This window comes from Nomia melanderi, chromosome 4, assembly GCF_051020985.1.
Source record: "Nomia melanderi isolate GNS246 chromosome 4, iyNomMela1, whole genome shotgun sequence".
Lineage (NCBI taxonomy): Eukaryota > Metazoa > Arthropoda > Insecta > Hymenoptera > Halictidae > Nomia > Nomia melanderi.
Window position 1 is genome coordinate 20,908,878 of NC_135002.1, and position 21,203 is coordinate 20,930,080.

Sequence of the window (21,203 nt, forward strand, 5' to 3'; positions counted from 1 at the left end):
AGTCCAGATTTGTTTGTGGCGGTAATAAATTATAAAGCCGTCCAATATCTTTCCTTTTACCGACTTCGTAGCTTTTGAAATATACTGTCGTTACGTACTTTTTCCTCCGGCCGCGAACGGCTTTCGTATGTGCAGGGCGTTTCACTTAACCGGACTGCCTCGAGTGTCTCCCACCATCTGTCTTTGTTGCTTTTTCCGGAAATAAGATGTCCCATGCTTAACCCTTTGCCCTATGATTCCTTTGGCGACTATGCTTGGCAAAACTCTTTTTATGCTCTTTTTATGTTTACATTTACCCTAAACATGAAAAATTGATAATTGAAAAGTAACGTTTAATTTTTACTCAAAGAATTAGAATAATAGTTACACTTGTTTTTTAACATTAATTGTATAACGAATAATGTATAACGTTCTTTTTTTGAACCCCTTGCCCTATGAGTTATCTATCAGCTATGATTGATACAAATAAGTCGTTAACTAAATGTTTACGTTGACATGGAATTACACCAGTATATACCACAATTATTTATGTTTAGATCTCTGATTTCCTAAATCAGAATGAGCAAACTTGAATTTTTCTAGAAGCAGTACAATAAATCGCGCAGCAAATATGCGTAAACCTAGAACTAATGGTTTATTTAAGAAACACAGACAAATTCTAGCATATTCGATGTCTATATTTGCTCTAAAGTATGATAATTGATTACAGAACTGTGATATTTAATTCGAATATAAAAGAATTGAATAATATTTATGCTTGTTAAATTCTGTTTAAAACCTTCACCACGAGTCTGACACGTGATTATGAGAGAGAGAGAGAGAGAGAGAGAGAGAGAGAGAGAGAGAGAGAGAGAGAGAGAGAGAGAGAGAGAGAGAGAGAGAGAATAATTTTTGAGTGCGAACATCCGAAAGAGAGTCTGTGCCCAGAGAGTCTGTGCCCAGAGAGTCTGTGCCCAGAGAGAGACCTGCGTTGAGCTTCGTGGCAGTAAGTTGTTTTAGTTACGAGTCGTTATTATATAGTTTCTTATATTTAAACATTACTCGTTTTATTATTAGTAAACATAATTACTTACAAGAGTTTCCTGTATTCCCCTATATTATTCTCAATCCACACATACATGTATACGTCATAGTAAATTTGACTAATCCGGCAATTATATATAACCCCCTGGAAATTATGCATAATCACCAATAATATTGGACAATGATTATACATAATCACCGAAGGATTATGTGTAACCCCCGCTTTATCATACTGCCCGAAACATATACACTATAATATTGTAACACGAAAGTTTGCAAAACTACAAACATTGAAAATACTCAAGAAATATAAGAATTAAGTCTTTTAAACTAATCTAATTACTGTCTGAAATTTTCAATTAATTGAACCAACCAACTTTTATTTTTATTAGCAAAGAACAAAAGCAAATGTATTTCCTTTTCTTCGGTTTTATACTTCCACAAGTTTTCTCGCATGAATCGAATCGAATATCAGCAATTTCTAGTCTACGATAGCAGCGTAGAGATTTGTAGTTGTCTCGTTAAGTGAAATACCTTTGTACATACCGTGCCGCGGAAACAGAGCAAGCGATCGTTGGTCTCGCGTGCCGGAAAAATAACCGGGAATGTATGGAACCGGTGAACGCGCGGTTGTTCGTCGCGTTTCGAAGGATAACGTTGGCGTATGTTTGCATTAGCTTGTTCGCCGCGATGCATATCCGTTCCGGGTTGTTTGGCTGAACGCGGTGTATTTAGTTGCCCTACGACGTCAGGAGTCTCGGTGAACAACCGCAACACACCGGCAGAAAAAAATGGGAAAGCTCACCCGCTTCCTTACACGTTCTAATATTCTAAAGTGCTAACCGTGAATAGGCTGCTATTGCCCACGGTGGTTGCAACTCGGAATTTGCGAGTGATACACGCCCGTTCTGAGGTTCCCTGGTGGAATAGAAGGGCGTATTTCCGTGAACGCACGCCAAACGCTTTCATTATTATCCTCGGCGGAGTACTAATTTTAATCTAACAAAAGCGTTCTTAAAACTTTACCATTTTGGAACTTGTGCTCCAGGCGTTACGTTTTGATGAAATGATTCTAGTCTTGGTTTCTGAAATTTCAGTTTTGTAAATCAACAGGGCAACAATGGGACAACTTTACGATACGGTCAACTATTTGTAGAGTCGTTCATAACCGTTGCTTTCCATTCGGTAATTTAGCAGGCCGGCCTGCAGCCAATATGCAGCACATAAGAGTTCATTGTACAAATCAGCCATTGTCTATTTTTTCACTTCAGCCCACGCATCGTAAAGTCGTGTTCCAGAGGGTCTCTTAGAATTTCAAAAATAAGTGTCTTCAAGGATCTTGACCTAACGGAATTTCCACAACATTACCAAATATACGTCCAGTGTAGCGATCAACTTCGTTACCCTCCTTCCAGGGAAATACCGAGCTACGAGCATACTGGAGGGGGATGATACAGGAGTGGCAATCATAGTTAGGAAGGGATGGAAAAATCGCTCCTGAGATACCACCTTCTTCGTACATGAAGAAGGAGGGAGTAGGCCCACGGAAAATTAGAGAAAAAACCCTGACACGTCAGAACAGAATTAGAAGGGCACTCGGAGAGACAAGTCAGAACTAGAATGACCCGAGGGCGAATCAGTTAGAATTAGAATCAGGAACATGATCAATTAGCAACCAAGTTCAATGAGGAACAAGTTCAGAAACAATTCAGAAAACCTCCATCAGGGACTTCAGTCAGTCAGTTAGTCAGTTAGTCCTTAGAAATCTTTAGTCCCAACATTGGGTGGTCCTTCGATTGGTAAAATTCAGCATATATTCAAAGTACTCGTAACAGTCCGATTATTTAACATTTGATCGTACGAGTTGGATGCCATCGGTGAACAGACCGAGTGCTTGACAATGTGAATTGAAACGGATAAATGAAGAAAAGGAACCGTTTAGGATGTAATGGATTGTTTCATTTATGATTTGTAATATATTTAGATGTCTGTTCGCTGATTGAGAGGACCCGATTGCTAAATTTCTTCTATGACAATGCCTGCCCCATTTCTTTCGCATAGGAACGATTCCAGTTATAATACCCAGCAGGCTCGGTTACGTAGACTTTTAACCAATGTAAAAGCGTACGTTTGCACCTTTTATTACTGCTATTATTCATAATGCTTCCACTTTAATTACTGCGCCTTTTTTCTGCCGTACACTTGAAAAAGAAAGTTTCATAACCTCTGGCTCCGATTTAAGGAACGCGCGATGTTCTGCATAATAATTTAAAATGACTAATGTCCTTCGTGATCTTTTCTACAATTTTAAATGCGAGACTGCGTTTTAGGTCACGAGTAAAATACATAATATTAAGGAGCGCACAATATATTTATGCATCAATTAAAGATGCTTTTAATATTTACAAGAGTTTTATTTACTTATCAGTACACTGAAACTATCTACTTCTTTTATGTAAATCTTTTGATTAGACATATCTATTACGTTTACACGTGATTACATACAAATAAATATACATAAACTTGATAAGTCATTTCATCTTTTCACCTTTCTTTTCCATTCTACTTTTTCTGGCCACTGTCTGAAAGTTGTCACCTCACCTGCAAAAAGAAAAGTCGAATGTTAAAATTAAGAAAACGTAACATGAATAATTGTTCTCGCTTTAGAACGCATAGAAATTTATATTAATTGAAAATTTTAATTTACCGGAGATACCGAGAACGGAGAAAAAAGTCTGCAACATTTTCTTTCAGACAAATAAACTTTTTTTTTCATACACACAGAATGAGTCAAAATGTAAACAACTCTATATGAAAATATAAGTAAAGAATTTTTTATGAAATTTGTTCATTCGTAAGTGCGTTTTCACGCTAATATACGATTATTATGTGCATTCTTTTCATTTGACAATTTTTTCACTGCATATATTTATTTCCTAATAGCTTATTGGTAACATTATTTACACCTAATATAAATTGAAATGACATACGAATTATATGGGATTCAAATATTTTATTTTAATATTTAATCTGTTTATTTTGTAAGTGGCTTAAGTTAATTGAAAAAATCCGCTTAGAAATAAGAAACATTATTATAATCATGAATTTGATTTCCGTTTTAAAGGAACTTAAGCCACTTTCAAAATAAACGTCTCATTTCATATATCATTATATTATAAAAAATTTGATATACAATATTGAATTTCCTAATTTTGCCTTAAATCAAGTGGCAATTGAGGAGTCGTTTTTCAAATGCAAAATTAATTCCTTATTCACAATGTGCATTAGAAAGAAACGTTCATCTAACAAATACTGAAAAGCATTCTTCGCGCAACGTTCACGTAACTCACGCTAGCTTTTGAGTGATCACATCCGACTGTCACGGTATATCTTTCACTATCGCTCCATATATTGATGACAATTCTATTAAAAGGATACGGTTCTCGGGATGTGATTCGATACCGGGCAAATCCAAAAAAAGGAACCGCTACTCGATGCATACATTTCCGCGTGATTGGAGCTGCGAGCGGACCGATAGGTGGATCCGTTCTTATCTGGGAGCATACATTTGACCGTACTGGAAGTCCCTAAAACTTAACACTAGAACTACCAAGCATTTAAACTGTCTTCAAAATGTCTTTATAAAAAAGCTAACAGTGTGAATTTATTAAGATTTTAATTGGCTTATATTTCATTTTAGGTATTACTTGATCAGCTTCTTTAGTTAATTTTCAAAGAGGAGTTCGTACCTTTTCAGTAATCACAAAAGAAAAAAACAAGGAATGGGTCATTTTTACCCATCTGGTAGTTCTAGTGTTAACTACTATAGACAAACTTGTACAGCTGTAGCACATCCTCGATTATTCAGACAAATTAAGATGAAGATGGTTCAGTTAATCAAGTAGTAAAATAATTTATGTTCACTCTAGAAAAACAAATACAAAACGGTGCATCCCCGTTTCAACAATTGAAAGATCTGATAATCGAAGATCGAATAACCGGGATTTTATAGTATTATAAAGGATCTGACAAACTGTCAATATTGAGTACGGTTATGTATTCATTGATTTCAGTAACTGAACTTTTGTTCACTCTAGTTGGGAGGTGTCTATATGATTCAAGTAGATAAAAAACTGTGCAAGGAAGAAAATAAATGAAAGAAATCAATCACATATAGTAGCTTAAATGCTTTCCCGACCTGGAATATTAAATTCATAAGTGGCTTTCGGGTGAGAGCCGTGTCCATTAGGAATTTGTTCCCAACGTTTCGCCATCATTGCAGCTGGCTTCACCTCATGTTAAAGACACGCTGATACTGATGTGTGTTTCTAGGAAGACTGTCTTTATATAGGTACATGGTTCATGTTCCGGATAAGTAATCACCAGTAGCCTATTAATTGTTTATCTGACCAATTAAAAACTACTGGTGATCACTGATCTGGAACATGAACCAGGCACATATATAAAGACAGTCTTCCTAGGTACACACCAGTATCAGTGTGTCTTTAAGACGTTCGCTACTAGCGTCACATATTTGTGACGGCCATAATCGTATATGTCACATAATGAAAGTAAAATTAATCTGTGGCGGTCTGCGCGGCCAGCCACGAGTGTGGCACAGCAGTGCGGACCATGACGAATATCGACCGTTCATCGATCGTCAATTGTCTCTAGCGTAGAACCCGAAAAGCGTATAAAAAGACTACGTACTGCTTCTTTGCTGCATTTTTACCTTCACCCCAAATCCTATAGATATTGTTATTAGAAATTATAAACTACGACATTATATTTATGAACTCAATAACTCATTTCAATTTCATTTTTCTAATATTCTGTTTAGAAAATTTATTGAATTGAAAAAAATATTATAATTGAGGAGACGTCACCGAAATAAACGTTGGTAACGTACTTGTTAACCCCTGATGAAAACAGCTGCAATGATGGCGAAACGTTGGGAACAAATTCCTACTGGACATGGTTCTCACGTGAAAGTTACTTATGACGGTTACATATAGTTCCAGAGTACTGTTTGTTGCTTAGGAGATAGCAAGCAAAGAATGCGGGTCTGAGTGGTCAGAATCGAAGCAGGTCAGCCCATTGCCTCACACTTTTTCGGATCTAATGCACACAACGAAAGATCCTTCTTGTCCTTGTACTGTCTCGTAGGGACCAACGAAGTCCTGGCCTAGACAGGGGTCCTAAATTGGAAGACACGGTCTGAAAGGTTTGTCCTATCGGTCCCACCAGCCCGACCGTTCTATTTGGTACTACGGTGTCCGACACCAATGATTGTCCCAATCATTGGGTTAAACTCATAGGTTGATAGCTCTCATGCTGAGCGAGGGACCCCTTTATCCAGAATTACGGTGGAGGTCGCATTCCAACAGTTCCGGTACCGGTCAACTAAATCTGCTAATTAAAGTTTAGGAAATGAACCCGGCGCTACCAAGAATCTAATGCCCTATGAAACCTGCCATCCTCGGTAGTACGTTGGTAACCTTTCGGAGTCGGCTGATTGGGCCTCATGCAAGTACGTTCAATCAAAATACCACCCGTGCCGTTCTGCTTGCCATTTCCTGAGCAACGGAGAATAGTAAGTACGTTTATCACTGGAAATGTCTATCGACGTTATTTATTTCCTAAATCTCTAGAACGATATTTAATAAATTTCTAATGCACGTTTGAATATGTTTATATCACTATTTATATCACTACCTGCATACTTTCAAACAAATTGTGGACACAGACAGCATACAGTCAAAACAAATTATCGATAATATCATTATATATTACAGAAAATGATGCGAGGATTCAGGGTGCCCGAGGCTTCCCGAGGGCATTCAGACACAAAAGTATTAATGACGAATCTTGGCTGATCGATGCGAAAATCCTTTCCGTTATTAACCCTTTGCGACCGAGGACTTACTAAAGTAGTAAGAATTTTTGCAAAAGCAGATAAATTATACATCGCACTCTTAAATAGATGCTAGCAAATATGGAAACTGTGCACTTATCTTTTATTGTTTAGATAATGATATATTTGTAATGTTTAACTGCGAATGATAAAACCTGAAGTTGCCAATATGACAATTTTCATCACGTATTCAAGTTACATCGCCGTGAAATAAATCAAGCTTCTTTTTCCAAATCTAATCAACAATCCTCGGCTTATATCAGGCGCCATAAATACGGGGCCACCGATTTATCCGCAAATAGATTTCTCCGGACCGGATTAAAAGCGACCTTTTTTCCCGGCGCGGCGGTCACATGCATTGACGTTCGGTTTGCTTTTTATTAGTTACACCGGGGCCTGGCCAGAGTAATATTTTGAAATAAGAGGAAACGCGCGGCCGTTCGTGCTCGGACGTGTTCTAACTACGGTATTTAATTGATATATCGGGGGACGCGGTAGTCGCTGATATTTGCTTTATCAGCAGAGGTGGCGAAATGGAGCCTAATTTTTCGGTTGAACGGCAAAGTTCCGTTGAGCAATTGACCGAAATGAGGCTTGATGAAATATCCTAAATTGAATTGTTTATTAGTAATTTCTATAACAGCATATATATATTGATAACGTTGAATGCCGCGGAGATCACCGATGACCCCCAAATAAATCGAATCACAGTAGTTTATTCAATTAAATGATGGTTATTTGAAAACATTTCTATATTATAAACAATACTACCTAATGTAGTGGCATTGAGCAAAATGAGCGTGCAGTAATAATAACGCACTTCAATCGAACAATTTAATATATTTCTTCCATTTTGTGCACTTTGCTCTATAAAGTTGTGCAGCGTTCGGCATATGAAGGTGCAAGCCCATTTTTCGTTGTTTTGAGATTTGTAAAATTTTTTTTCTCCTATAGAACAAAGGGTGTTAATATACATCTTCATGTATGAAGAAACTGAAACTGAACACGATCGACGTTCGCGCGGCTTTGTGAAAAACTTCAGTGCGGTTACTTTTTCGCAACGACGGATTTTTCTGGAGCCCCATTTCCGGTCGCTGCGCCAAGAAAAGTCCTGATACAGGAAGCCGTGATCACACTAAACCAAGTCACACGCAGCCGCTGCATCACTTCGATTGCCTATCGCTGAATCACGGCGTACCAAAGTTGTTCGAGCCGACTAGTTGCCAAACTAATTAACATACGGATACGCGCACACCAACCGCGCTTCCGTTTGCTCTACTCATCGAAGTAATAACAGGCAAGTCGGGAGAGCTCCGGCATACCTTCGCGCGTATTTACGAGCAGGTGATACCGTGTGTAATAATCTGAAGAAGTCGACTAAAATAATAATTCGCTTGCGGTGATTGATAAGTCTCTAAGCAGCAGAGAATAATTTAACGATCCTTCTTCGTTATAAAGTAATGGAATTTAAATCGGTTTAAAACATATTTCCGACACTTTAAACAAGGGTTTAACAATGGGAAATTGGCATTCACCAAATTACTTATACAATCGAAGAAATTTTGAAGATTTTTCATAGAGATTCCTCTATTATAACCTTGTTGCATCTTAGAAATCCGAAATTCGATTTGTTTGGTATGTCACACAGATAAAATCAATGTTGGTATTAATACCAAAAGCTATGTCATCTAAATTTGGGTAAAGATCATCTGAAGCATGGTGGTCCAGGAGTTCAGCAAAATTCTGTTTAATGAGGATGAATGTGTTAGAAATAATTATTAGTTAAATAAAAACTCTTATTCTTTTATAGGTGATAGCGAGTAATATAAAGAATACAGTATAGTTTGTGGCAACTAACGATGGCGTACATCTATTCAATATTTCAAAATTTCGATCGTTTTAGTGGCAACAACAGTTCCCCCTCATAATCGTATTTTCTTTATGAAAGTCGGTACAGCCAGTTTATAGGGCGGAACACGCAATTATCCCTTCCTTAAACTATGAAATGTTTAATGTATGTTTGAAGTGTAATGGTGGTCTCATAGGAAACAAGGGTCCGACTTATGTTCGCTTAATTTACGACCATTCTCGAGAAACCCTAATGTGCGGGCCACCAGTATTTACGCGAAGGTAATACGGCCCGTAATCTATTTAGAAATTAAAATGGTGGAGACGTGTTAATTTGCTACTCTAGTACATTACGAACATTCAAATTTATCTCAACGAACTGGTAATCGATTCGGATGCCACTAATGATTTCATTACTATCGTTATTATACACTACTGCCATTAATATCTTTAATTTTATTCATCTCAGTTTATCCTTATCTTATTACTACCATGAAATATTTTACCACTTTATGTAGGTAGAAAACAGTAATGCGCATTAATAATAATTAACAAACACAACAGCAGTTACGCGAAAGTAAAGCAGAATTTATTTGTTGCTTATAAAAACTTGGCTTCTATTAGCATAACCACGATTATTACACAGCAATATCTATTTCAATGAATGTTTAAGAAGACTGACTGTACGATGTAACAGAATACAATTTATATGCTAAACTTTCTAGCACGAGAGCCTCCGTGTTAATTGACCAACCGACGTTTGAAATGAGATCTCTGAGGGCGAAGAAATATTTCAACGACTGTTGTCTGAAGTAACTGAGATTATGACATTTTAACGATAACTTGACCAACGAATTTCTAATAAAATGGAATACCGTAATATTCAGATTTAATGTTGTCAGATTATTTAATTGAAAAATATATTTAACATATTTATTTGAGGAATATATTTAATACGTTTTGCCTGAATGAAGATCGTATCGCCATAATTAAAAAGAAACCTCGCACTGATTAAAACATTCGTACATCGAATTCTGACAAATGTTTTAAATCAAACAGTTCACTTGGACATTTAGGTTATTCGATACTTTGAATCAAAGAAATTTGAACATTACCTTGCTCGCATCAATTGAAGAAAAATACTATTTTCCATGCTAGAATGGTCGAATTACGAATGAAATAACGGAGTTATGAGGTCGTGTATTGGTTACGCAGGCATTTACGTACGAAGTTACGGCAATTGAAGTTTGATAGCGTTACAGGGACTCGTATACTTGGAAATACACAGGCTGACGTTGGTGTCAACGTTAAAACTAGCGGTCACCATGGAACCGCATCATAAATTTTAACAATCTCCCCTTTCTGTACAGCGCAGGCGGCTGCGACGTCGACTGCATAAAGTTTCACGTGCGCGCCGAAAAAAGTAGAGCAGCCGGAGATACCAGAATTATGTGAAAATTTATGTAAATTAATGGATTATTCTAGTTTCGTTAAACCTCTGAATTCACCCGGGCTTCCTTCCTTTCTATTTTCCGACGTTTATGGAACTCTGCCGGCGAAAAAGAGGCGCGCCGCCCGCGACAAATACTGTAATAATAGCGGTGTCCAGGTGAGCAACGGACCTAACAACGTGGCAAGTTAGGTTTTCACCTCATGATTCCTCCGACGCGTGATATTTGTCACATATAAACCGTCAATTCACGACAATTCAATTACGACATTAGGATTTACATATCTTTCTGTGCGTAATGTGTATTTCAATTATTTATAGCGAATATCTCGTAGAAGATACGCAGTATCTAGAATTTTTAGCGTAGGTTAAAGTATTTTTAAGAAGAGTGAACGTAAGAATGAGTGTGAATGAAGGGCAGGCTGTAAAACGGTCGAGGGAAAGTGGCCTGCACAACGTCACGGACCTAAGATTGCAGGGCCAGCTTTCCAGGAGCGCATCCGAGTGTTTATGATGAGTGCGAGTGAGAAGAAGGCTTGTGGTGGAGAGAATGGTTTTTAAGTGCGGATGGTGAGAGATTTTGCGAGATTTGCGTTGAGTAGAGAAGAGAAAAGACCTGTACACTGCGAGCTATATCATTTCTATTTATGTGTATTTTATTCAATTATCTCTTCCTGTGTTTTTTTAAAAATAAAACATATTGAAAATACCATTAATACCACAGATATATTCGATAAACTTAATTAGAATTATACTTTATTTTATGTTACGTTAGAGTATATAGGATAATTCCAGGTGAAATGGCACGATCTCATTAAAATTTTCAAATATTTTCAATTTTCTTTTAATCGTACACTGACTCTTGAACAAAGACTTATTTAACTATTCTTCTTCTAAATTATTCTTATAAACCGTAATTTTTCTAAATCTTTTGCCTTTATTGCGCTGAGAGAATGAAATGCAAATATAAAGTTTAAACTGTACAGTATTAGCAAGCTCGATATTTTTAGACACTTTACATCAAATTATACCGAAACGTAATTTAAAAAATGTCTAATTACAATTTTGGTATATATTTTTCGTTCAACGTAAAGTTATACTGTGTGTTATTTCCCTCTTTATGATTCGAAAACAACCAAAACTATTCAACGTTGTAATTTAAACAGAATCGCGAACTTGAATTTCATTTCTCTGAAGGTTCGCGCAAGTTACATTCCTGAAATCTTCTCGATAAACAAAATTACTTCATTTTCGTTCCTGTTCCTTCATTCGCAGCGCTCTGAATGACCAGATTTGCGTAAATGTCCATCAGTCTAGGAATAATTATTCCCCAGTATTACAGTCAGATTCAATGGTCTACAATCATCTTTGTTGTATATAGTAGAACGCAAACATATTCAAGCTCCTCTTGTTGATTTACCACTAGATAATGAATGGTCTCACAATGCAACCGCTATTCGACGATTGTGGCACGAAAAAGAAGACGCAGAGTTGTTTATTCGAATTTGACGCAATGAAATTTCATTAAAATCCCAAAACCAGTCCAAAAAGTCTGTGAACACTTTCGACGTTCAAAGAATTCCCTGCGGATATTAAAGCTTCCACATAATAGTGTCGTATAATTAAACTCTGCTCGATTTGTTGATTCAAAAAACTGATTTCTTCATTATTTATCCTTCTTACGCAGTGAAAGCACAATATTCAACATCCACTTTTCCATAAATCAATAAAGTTTCTCTAGATACAATAATCTTAACCTAACCCATCGTATACCAATTACGTAAAAATACATTTTTTATGTACCATCACAGTACTAGTAAATAAATGTTCGTATTTATTGCTTTAACGATTCATGTTAAAAATAAATATTCTCGAAATCATATTATGTAATAAATAAATAAGTTGAATGTAATTGTAATAAGCAGTAATGCGCAAAATAGTTCGCATGCAACATGTTACAAAAACTATTTCTAAATTTATAAAGGTTTCCTAACAGTCTATAATGCTGACGAGCAAAATCTCTTACTGCAGATTGATTACACCATAATTGCACAATAACCAAATTTTTATCAAATTTTCACGAGCAACTATTGAAACACGACGCGCGAAAGAATCTCTCCCTCCCCCTCTCTTCCTCACTCTCTCACAGCCACCCTTCGCAGTCCCCAAGGCGGCCAGAAAAGAAGGACTCGTTATTTTTTCTCCAACGCTCGAGGAAGGTTTTAAGCAGATCCTTCATCTTCTGAATATGCAATGACGCCCCAGTTAGTAGGACGAACTGGGTCGCTCTAACACAGCCTCAATACCGGCCATTACTTACAATAAAATATGAATGCGACCTACCCACGTATTCGACATTGACATAACATGACCCACAGCGGAACGGGACTTGCCGTACGTTAACCCGTAATCCGATCCATTACTTGACTCATTCATGTCACTTAAAGCGCGTCGGTTAGAAGTGACACGGCCCGCCGGTCAGGATTTCACTTTCTCATTTCAAAATTCATCGAACAAGCATCCCGCTAATGGGCCTACTTAGACACGGGATGCTGGCTCTACGTCTGATTATCGTGCAATTATTGCGCGACCGCTTTGGAATAGAGATGCGCGCTGAGTATTAATGAGCCAAGCTAAGACGTATTAGCTGGTAATTAACGGATAGCCACTTAGTGACTTCATTCATCCTCGGTCTATTGACTCCTGGCACTTGAATGCCGAATACTGAATCAATAGTAAACCCTTAATACCGACGATCCTGATATTCATGGCAATGCCGTTTGAGGATATCTTCTGATATTGGCGGTTTCAACTAGTTTTTTTCTACTAATAGTGCAGTAGGATCACGATCAATCGAGTCACTATTAGAATCGCTAGTTACTATCAGAATATATACGTTTGAATTTCACAAACACGCTTTAAAACATTGTTTCTTGAGCTTTCATTAACATGAGTTGTTAGTTACCTAATTAAATCGAACGGCTGTAATTTCGAAATGGAATCATTCATGATAGTGAGTTTGTATAAAGCCATATAATATTTAGCAAGAATTGTCGATGCACATTAGGTTTACCAAAATATTTTACGATTTCTATACGGTACTTGTCAAATTACTCTTGTGTAGTAATTCGAACTCACTTTTGATAATGATTGAAAACTAAATTTAAGGATTACAGATGACTTCCATAAAGTGGACATTTTCTTTCAATTTTCTATAATTCCCACATACCTAGGTAATTACCAAACAAGAACGATATTAATGTAACAAGAACCCTTCATATTTTCTGAAAATAATTCACCTACAGTTTTCTTACCTAGCACTACGTATGTACATATGTACATGGAAGCGAGAGCAACACGGATGTTGGACAAGTTCGCTGAGACTAATGGAGAACTAGTACGAAAAGCGATTCAGTGACGTGGAAAACCGTTAACGTTTAGTGGAACGGTGATCAAAGGATTCCCTAACAGAGGTATGTACAACAAACTATGAATTTCATTCGGTGTGGTCCTAAATGCCCGTGGCGTGGCTACCGCGCCTGTCGTACATACAAATTCCCGTGGAAGCGCTGGAAGCCGTAGAAGATCGATGCCATAATATTTTAGCGAGGTAAGTTTCGAATTTCTGATACATCTTGCGCGTGGTTAAACACTCGGGATTTGTGTGATTTTAAAATGGACTCCTCCGACGGCGAAATTTTGCTCGTTAAAACCACAAATCCCGGCAAGTCGTAGTTCGCTAGCATGACTGAAGTCGACAAGAGCTCATCATTTTCGTTTTTCGCGTAAAACCACCGCCGCTCGGCGAAATGTATATTAAAACTGGGCAAATTGATTTTCAAAGTAATTTCTGTAACGGCATGTATCCCGCCGCCACGAATGTAAATTAACATTATGGAGAGGCCAACGAGAGTTATCACAAGGGGACTCCGGATCGAATTGCATTTAATGTTTCATTAACTTTCATGGAACAATAAAGTCATAAATTGAATGAAAAATGATATGACCCGATTTTGTCGATTAAATGAAAAATGATATGGTTCGATGTTGTTGAATCAATAACCTTTTCTTTTGTGTCCGGAAATAATTGATACATCACAATCAGATGTATATGGAACAAATTCCAGCGATTAAACTAAGTAATACTAAAACTGCAGAAAGTTATAAATTTAATCTCTATTACAAGCGAAATAATAATACCGAAATGTTCGGTATAAAACGATCTTCAACCGTTTACAAGATATATAAAACGATCTTCAACCGTTTACAAGAAACCGAAAATGGCTACAAATATTTTACAAAATGTTAAAATATCAATTCACTTTTCTATCACTACTTATGGTTATTCACAGTTAGAAAGTTATCATTTTAAGCAACTGTCAATTTTACCACGTTATGTCCAAATAATATTCAATTCACATTCCATAAGAAAACTCTAATGATCATTCTGACTTATCTTGTTGTTACGGTATCAAGTATGCAAAAACCAGGCTAATTATGCCAATATTTCCATTCCTAGAATTTGCTATTGTTTCCGCAACAATTCAGTCTCGCAGGCTTCTATCGTTTCACGGAGTCATTTCAAATTCTCCGTTTTCGGCATCCTCGTTAAATCTAGAATTAACTCGCGAACGACGCGGCACAGCACTCGTACTCCACTCTCTTTGTTTGCACAGAAGAAACTTGAAAAATAGCAACGCGCGGTAGGGTAACACATCCCCATCCGCCGCGCCATTCTGCGTCCTGTAAGGCTCTTTCTGCCCGCCGATTCCCACTGCCAGTGGTTACTTTAAATCCTTACTGCCGAACTTCTTTTTGCTTCACTTTCTACGCTATCAATGTGCTACAATGATAAATACCTGTGGTCAATTTTCACTGCACTTGACCTCAAAATATAACCACATTATGCACAGAACGATCTCTAGAATTTATTGAACTTTAACCCTTTTTTCCAGGAAAACGGGTGAGTTCCGACCACTGGTTCTTTTCATTCTTTTTTCCTCGTGGAATTTCATGGTCAAGGTCAATTTTGCACGGACTTTTTTTTACCAAATCTTCACCGAACCAGAGATGTAGAATCACACTACACGTCATTTTTATATACCCTGTGCATAGTAAACATTAATAAAGATGAAGCAAGAATATGATACGATAACTTTGATTTGTTTCATTATCCAACGCTTTCATATAATTCGATACTTTAATATTTTTAGGTGTATGGTGTTAATAATATTCATAACATAGATTCTAACACTCACATTATAACACTAAGTAGCCAAATATTATCTGAACATATCGGATTACACGAAACAATTGGGTTCCCCAGGCATCCGATTGTGATGCCCAATTTCTTTTAATAGTAGGTTTACGGGCGTTTATTGCGCGTTTATTCCATTGCTCCTAGAAAAATTGATGCTGGTTCATTTAGATCTTGGGAATTAGGGATTTCAAAATATACTTTTAGGATATGTATTCGTGTATATGTATCGCGTAAAACCGACGTAAACGTTTACCAAGTAGTGTTTCTGAAATACAATATGCGTGAAATTGACAATAGGTTCCGGAAAACTAGCGTTAAATTCACCTCTAATACCTAATAATCACCAATGAAAACAATGTGAAAAAATCTGAACGAACGGAAAGTCGAACGTTGGTCGTCTGCGTTTCGTCGATGCGTGCCTTCATAACTCTAACAATAAAACTACCGAGCAATTAAAGTGATTTGTTCGCAATTTTTTATCAAAATTATAACAATACGTTTCTTGAGATTCAAAGAGTCATCCAATCTTGTATCTGTACAAATACACCAATTTAATTGAAAATTTGTTACAACAACAACTTAATAATGAGAATAGTTGGAAAATAAAAACTCTGAATTGGGTCAATTTGACCAATTCAGTAGTTTAAGTATTAAGGGAAATCGTTTCCGAGTCTTGGAGTGCAATAAACAGATGGAGAGTTAAGTTGACAGGGAGGTTCCTAAAATTAGACAGTGCCCTTCTCAGGGCACTCGTTTTGTAGCCATCGGAGGTACAGCATCAGAATAAAACAGTTTCTATTCCACATAGGTTCACATTTATTTGCGTCCATGGTCCTGCAGTCTGTTATTCCATAGTTAACAATGGCTTTGAAAATAACGGACGTTCAAGTACACAGTATTAATCATACAACAGATGTTAAAATTACTTTCTGCGAAATAGTGTAGTGATTTCAGCATGTCGGTAAATAAACATTACAAATGTTTATATAAACCGGAAGGTAGGAAGGGGTGGACAGATTGAATTATTTCCCGCGGAACGATTTCCCATTGTCCGCGGTTTCGAAGAGTCGCGCAGTGTCTGATTGAAGAATCAGGGCATTTAGAGCACTGACTTCCATCAGAATAGATGCGTTCACCGAAGTCCTCTAGAAACAGTAATTTAGTTATTCGTGTATGTTTATTATTGTTGTCTATATTTTAAGGGTTTGTAACTCCTTGTGTATATTCTTTTAGCGTTGTATTTTGGAATATTCTTCTGTCTCAGATTAAATTGTTTTTGCTTTAGTTGTCAAGATATTTTATGTGTTTAGAAGCTTGTACACCGACAAATGAAAAAACTTTAAAGAATTGTTGATTCTAGATCACTATTTAGATCTCTCTGCATTGTATTATTATTTAGACTGAACTGGTTGCTATATCTGAAAATTCACGAATCCGTTGATGTCACTATTCTAAAATCGTATCCGCTCGTTCCACGGCGAGATATTCGCAAGAATGAAGTCAACGCTCGCTAATAATAGAATAGTGGGTTACGGAGGCCTGCATGTCTTGTCTTAGATCATGATCAGAAGATATAGGATAAGTTAAGAGTTATGGTTATTGCTTCGAAGAACAAATGAAGACAAACATTTATTTGCAGCTGAAAATAATGAAAGAATCATCGCTGCTGTACCAACCGATCATTTCAAATACATTTACAGTACAAAACATTTCATTTCAAAAAATTCAAAATGCTGATTGTCAGCTGTAAAATCTTCCAATCCCAAAAAACAAAAACAGCGAGTCACGAATTACAAAATAGACCAAAAGATACGTTCGAATGTGCGCGTCGTGATAAAAAAACGAAATAAGTACAGTAAGACCTCGGTTCAAGCGGTTGTCACGTTTCAAAAAGACTAAAGCGCCGAATGATACAGCGTTAGATAAGGTTATCTCAGTACCTAAATAATGGAAATGAAAACAACATAGTGAATAGAAAAATATACAATTTTCTTCCTGACTTTGTAATATGTATTATGCGAATGTAACGATTTGAAAAATCGCACTACAGTGAACCAATGAAAACTATAAAGTTCGAAAGAAATCGCGTTATATCGAAACAGCTTTGAATGAAGCCACGTTAATCGAGGAACACAACAAATGCGCGTGCTGCGCGCCGTGTTAGCGACATATTTAAGGTTAACTTAAAATCGCCATTAGAAATTACAATTTGTCGTTAATATTCGAAACATAATAAATCGCCATCACATTTGTTTAATATTCCCAGCATTCCGACCGCTGTCGAATGTTTACTATGGTAATTTTTCAAATGATTTCCTCCTGTAAGTTCCCGTATGAACTCGCGACGATCTCGAACACGTCGATTCAAGGCATAATAAACGATTTTGATGTAGTGGTCAAATCTAGATGTTTATTTGAGATTACAGTCTCCCGTTTTCAACCTTTGTTTTGCTGCAGGTAGTTTTCCGTCGACCGCCTACAAAACGTTAAAAACACCGGGAACAAGAAGTGGTGAGAATTATCGGCGGTACGCGAACAATAACGGTTTTATAAATATTCAAATTTAACACATACCGCTGACACAACGATGGTTTGCCAGCAAAAATAATGCGCTTTAGCTCAATTCCGAATCGGCGGTTCAATTTCCGGAACAACAAAGAGCTCCTGTAATGCGAAAATCGCAATGAATGTTGCTAATTGCATTGTTAATTTCATTGTTTTATTTTCTATGCAAAGTGCCCGGTTGATTGTTCGCGTCTTCCCGCGTTGCGCAAACCATTCGCGAGCAATAATTTCCAATCCTTGTATCGATTTCGAGCTCGGAATGCACAATGGAATAAAATAATCTTCTATTGAGGGAAGAAAAGTCATTAAGGGGTTTCCTTTATCGCTACAATCGAGCAGAGTTTAATTATATTCTCCTTGTTACCACCGCGATTCAACAGCGTTTCCATGCTCGAAGTGATAAGCCGACGGGGAACGAAGAACACAGTAAAGTTACTATATTCCCTCTGTTCCGATACCACTCTATAATAATCAATTCCATGACAAGATTTCGAACCGTTATCGCGCCTTTAGCGACTGTTGTCAAGATGATCTTATTTTTATTTTCAGATTAATCAAACAGTTCAGAATAACGACTATTATTCTTTATGATCGTATTCTATTTGTTTAGTGACGTTGAATATAAAACTTGTGCAGTAACTGCAGCCTCAGCTATGCAATCACTAGAACCATTCCTCAGAATTCATATGTCTGTAGTCTGTAATGAGACAAGTATTTAAAATGAAGTAATTAAGACGTACAGTGTATATCTTAATCCGTATTTACTGCATTAAATATGTGATATCTATTTATAATATAACAACCAGTGTAGGACAATAATACGAATGAATTACAAACATTCTTGTTCTTCGTAACTGTATTATTTTTCATTGCAGAATCACAGAAATATTTGAAATGGACGTTTTAATAAACATGTATGTATAAGGATGTTTACTAAACAGTGAATACAGTTTCAGATTAGCTTTAATTTGAATGTCGGATAAATTATTAAACCATCGTTTTAACATTTCCCGCTCGCAAAATCACTCTCTTGTTACTGTACCTCCTGCTGATAATCGATATGAAACAAGTTAGAGTGTCAACAAGGAGGGGAAAATTAATTTCTGGCGCAGGAGATTAGACTGTTCATTTTGATACAGGAAAAAGTGGTTAAAATGTGGCTAAAAGTGGTTTAACGGTAAGCCCAGTTTATTGACGTTCGATTTTTTCTCAAGTAATACCATTGGTATTACCGTGTACAATGAAACACTGAGCTTTGGGTTTAAATATTGCAATCGATGCACGACAGATAAAGTTACCTCAATCTTCTCCTTCTTCGACGAATCGATAAATGGGTACTACTTTATAGGTGGTAATAGACGGATTTAATATTTTAAATGAACAATATTTTACTATAATATTTTACTTCACTTAGAAATCTATGAAATTTTAGAATTTCCAATATCTACATATTTTTGACAATGTTATAAATACGTTATCGTTATCGTTAAACTAAAAGATAAGTCTCCAATCTATTTCATCGCGAATATCAGTAATAAATTGTAATCAACCCCTTGTCATATATTGTCGAGTCATATGCGTGAGAAACTTCCCAAATGGAACTTACAATAATTCTGTTATTTAATTACTTTGGGTTCAAATCAAATACTATTTCTCTACCATTAAGTAGTACGTTTTGCAGAAAAGATGAGTATAGATGAATTGGAAGCTTTTCTCTGATCTTTTTATAAATTGTTAAGGGCAAAGTTAGCATAGTGGGTGCAATTATAAAAGAAGTCGTAGGACAAGGCGTTAAAGTACACTGCAACAACATTTTAAATTGATAACTGTATTACGTTCCAACTTTAATGATAACAGTTATCGATATTTCATCAAATTAAAATGATTCACTTGACTGAATCTAAAAGTCAAGATTTTTCATACGGATTGCTCTTCTGGTGCACATACTTTACCTACACACATCAACGTGAAAATTAATTCTGAAGTCTGTACAAAGAATCATATAAATCAAACAAAGCTAAATCTATATAAAGGATTATACAGATTCATTTCTACCGAATTCGCGTGATGTGCCAGTCAACGGGTTAAAAATCAAAAATATAGTGCAGATTGGTAATAGATACTTGTCCGTCGACGGTGTTCTCAACTGTCGCCCATTCCCAGGCGTAGACGCGTCGTGGCCATTAATCAGTCTCCGCGGGTCCCGTCGCAGATGGAAAAATATCTCGCAACGATATCCGACCATTGCCAAGGAAACGAAACGATAAGGAACGTCGCGTGGGATATCGAAATCAGGCGAGAGCCATTTCCCGAGCAAATAGGACGCGCTGGAACGAACTCTTCACTGATTCTTCTTCAAAAACATTGATGCACTGTAGCGAATCCATTTGAAGAAACTAATTTTCAAAAAGTTTTTAAATTAATTCTTTACGGTTGAATGCTGGTGCAATGACGACTTCAAGCTTCAGTATCTAAAATCGAAAGATGCAAATGAATAATTTAATTATTCAAATAACAAGCGATTGATATGTGGCTCCGTTCTACCTGCCTCTTCCGGTACAGTAGGATCTCGATTAACCGAGTCATTATTTTTCGCGATCTAGACCGTTCAGACTTTTGATTATTAACAAACTCAACAGTTCGGATACATACATTAATGAATTTTTTCTTGAGTTTTCATTTATCTAAACTGATGATTATAAATCTCGTTAATTCTATTATAAATATGTAGTATCGTAGGTTTAAGACAGTGGGACAGCGAGTGTTCTAAGGGTCATAAAAGAAAAAGGGACTCATGGAGATCAGGCCCAAGGGTTGGTGGGTTGTTTTCCGAAGGATACGTAAGCGAGGATGATGAGTGCACGGTGTTGAGAGTGGGGTGTGTTTGAGAATTTGTTGGAAGTATGAGTAATAAGAATGCTTGTGGGGGAGAGAATGGTTTTTAAGGGCGGATGGTGAGAGATTTAGAGAGAGTTGCTTTGACTAGAGAAGAGAAAAGACCTGTACACTGCGAGCTATATTGTTTCTATTTATTTGTATTTTATTCAGTTATCTATTCCTGTGTTTTTTAAAAATAAAACATATTTAAAATACCATTAATACCACAAATAGTTGAATTTTTCTTGAGAAATCCCATGTGAGAT

General features: G+C 36.7%; 1 protein-coding gene across 11 annotated transcripts in view; it reads right to left on the minus strand.

The window, feature by feature from the left end:
• The window catches only part of LOC116433345 (uncharacterized), a 513,676-nt gene that overhangs the window by 383,962 nt on the left and 108,511 nt on the right, over positions 1-21,203 (minus strand). For 8 of the 11 annotated variants that reach the window (XM_076366632.1, XM_076366633.1, XM_076366630.1 and 5 more), the window contains one exon: positions 3,572-3,624. The exons of the other annotated variants lie outside the window; for them this stretch is intronic. In XM_076366632.1, coding sequence (XP_076222747.1) covers positions 3,572-3,584 — 13 coding nt within the window. In that variant the 5' untranslated portion in view covers positions 3,585-3,624. The remainder of the gene's footprint in view (positions 1-3,571; positions 3,625-21,203) is intronic. 11 annotated transcript variants of the gene reach the window in all.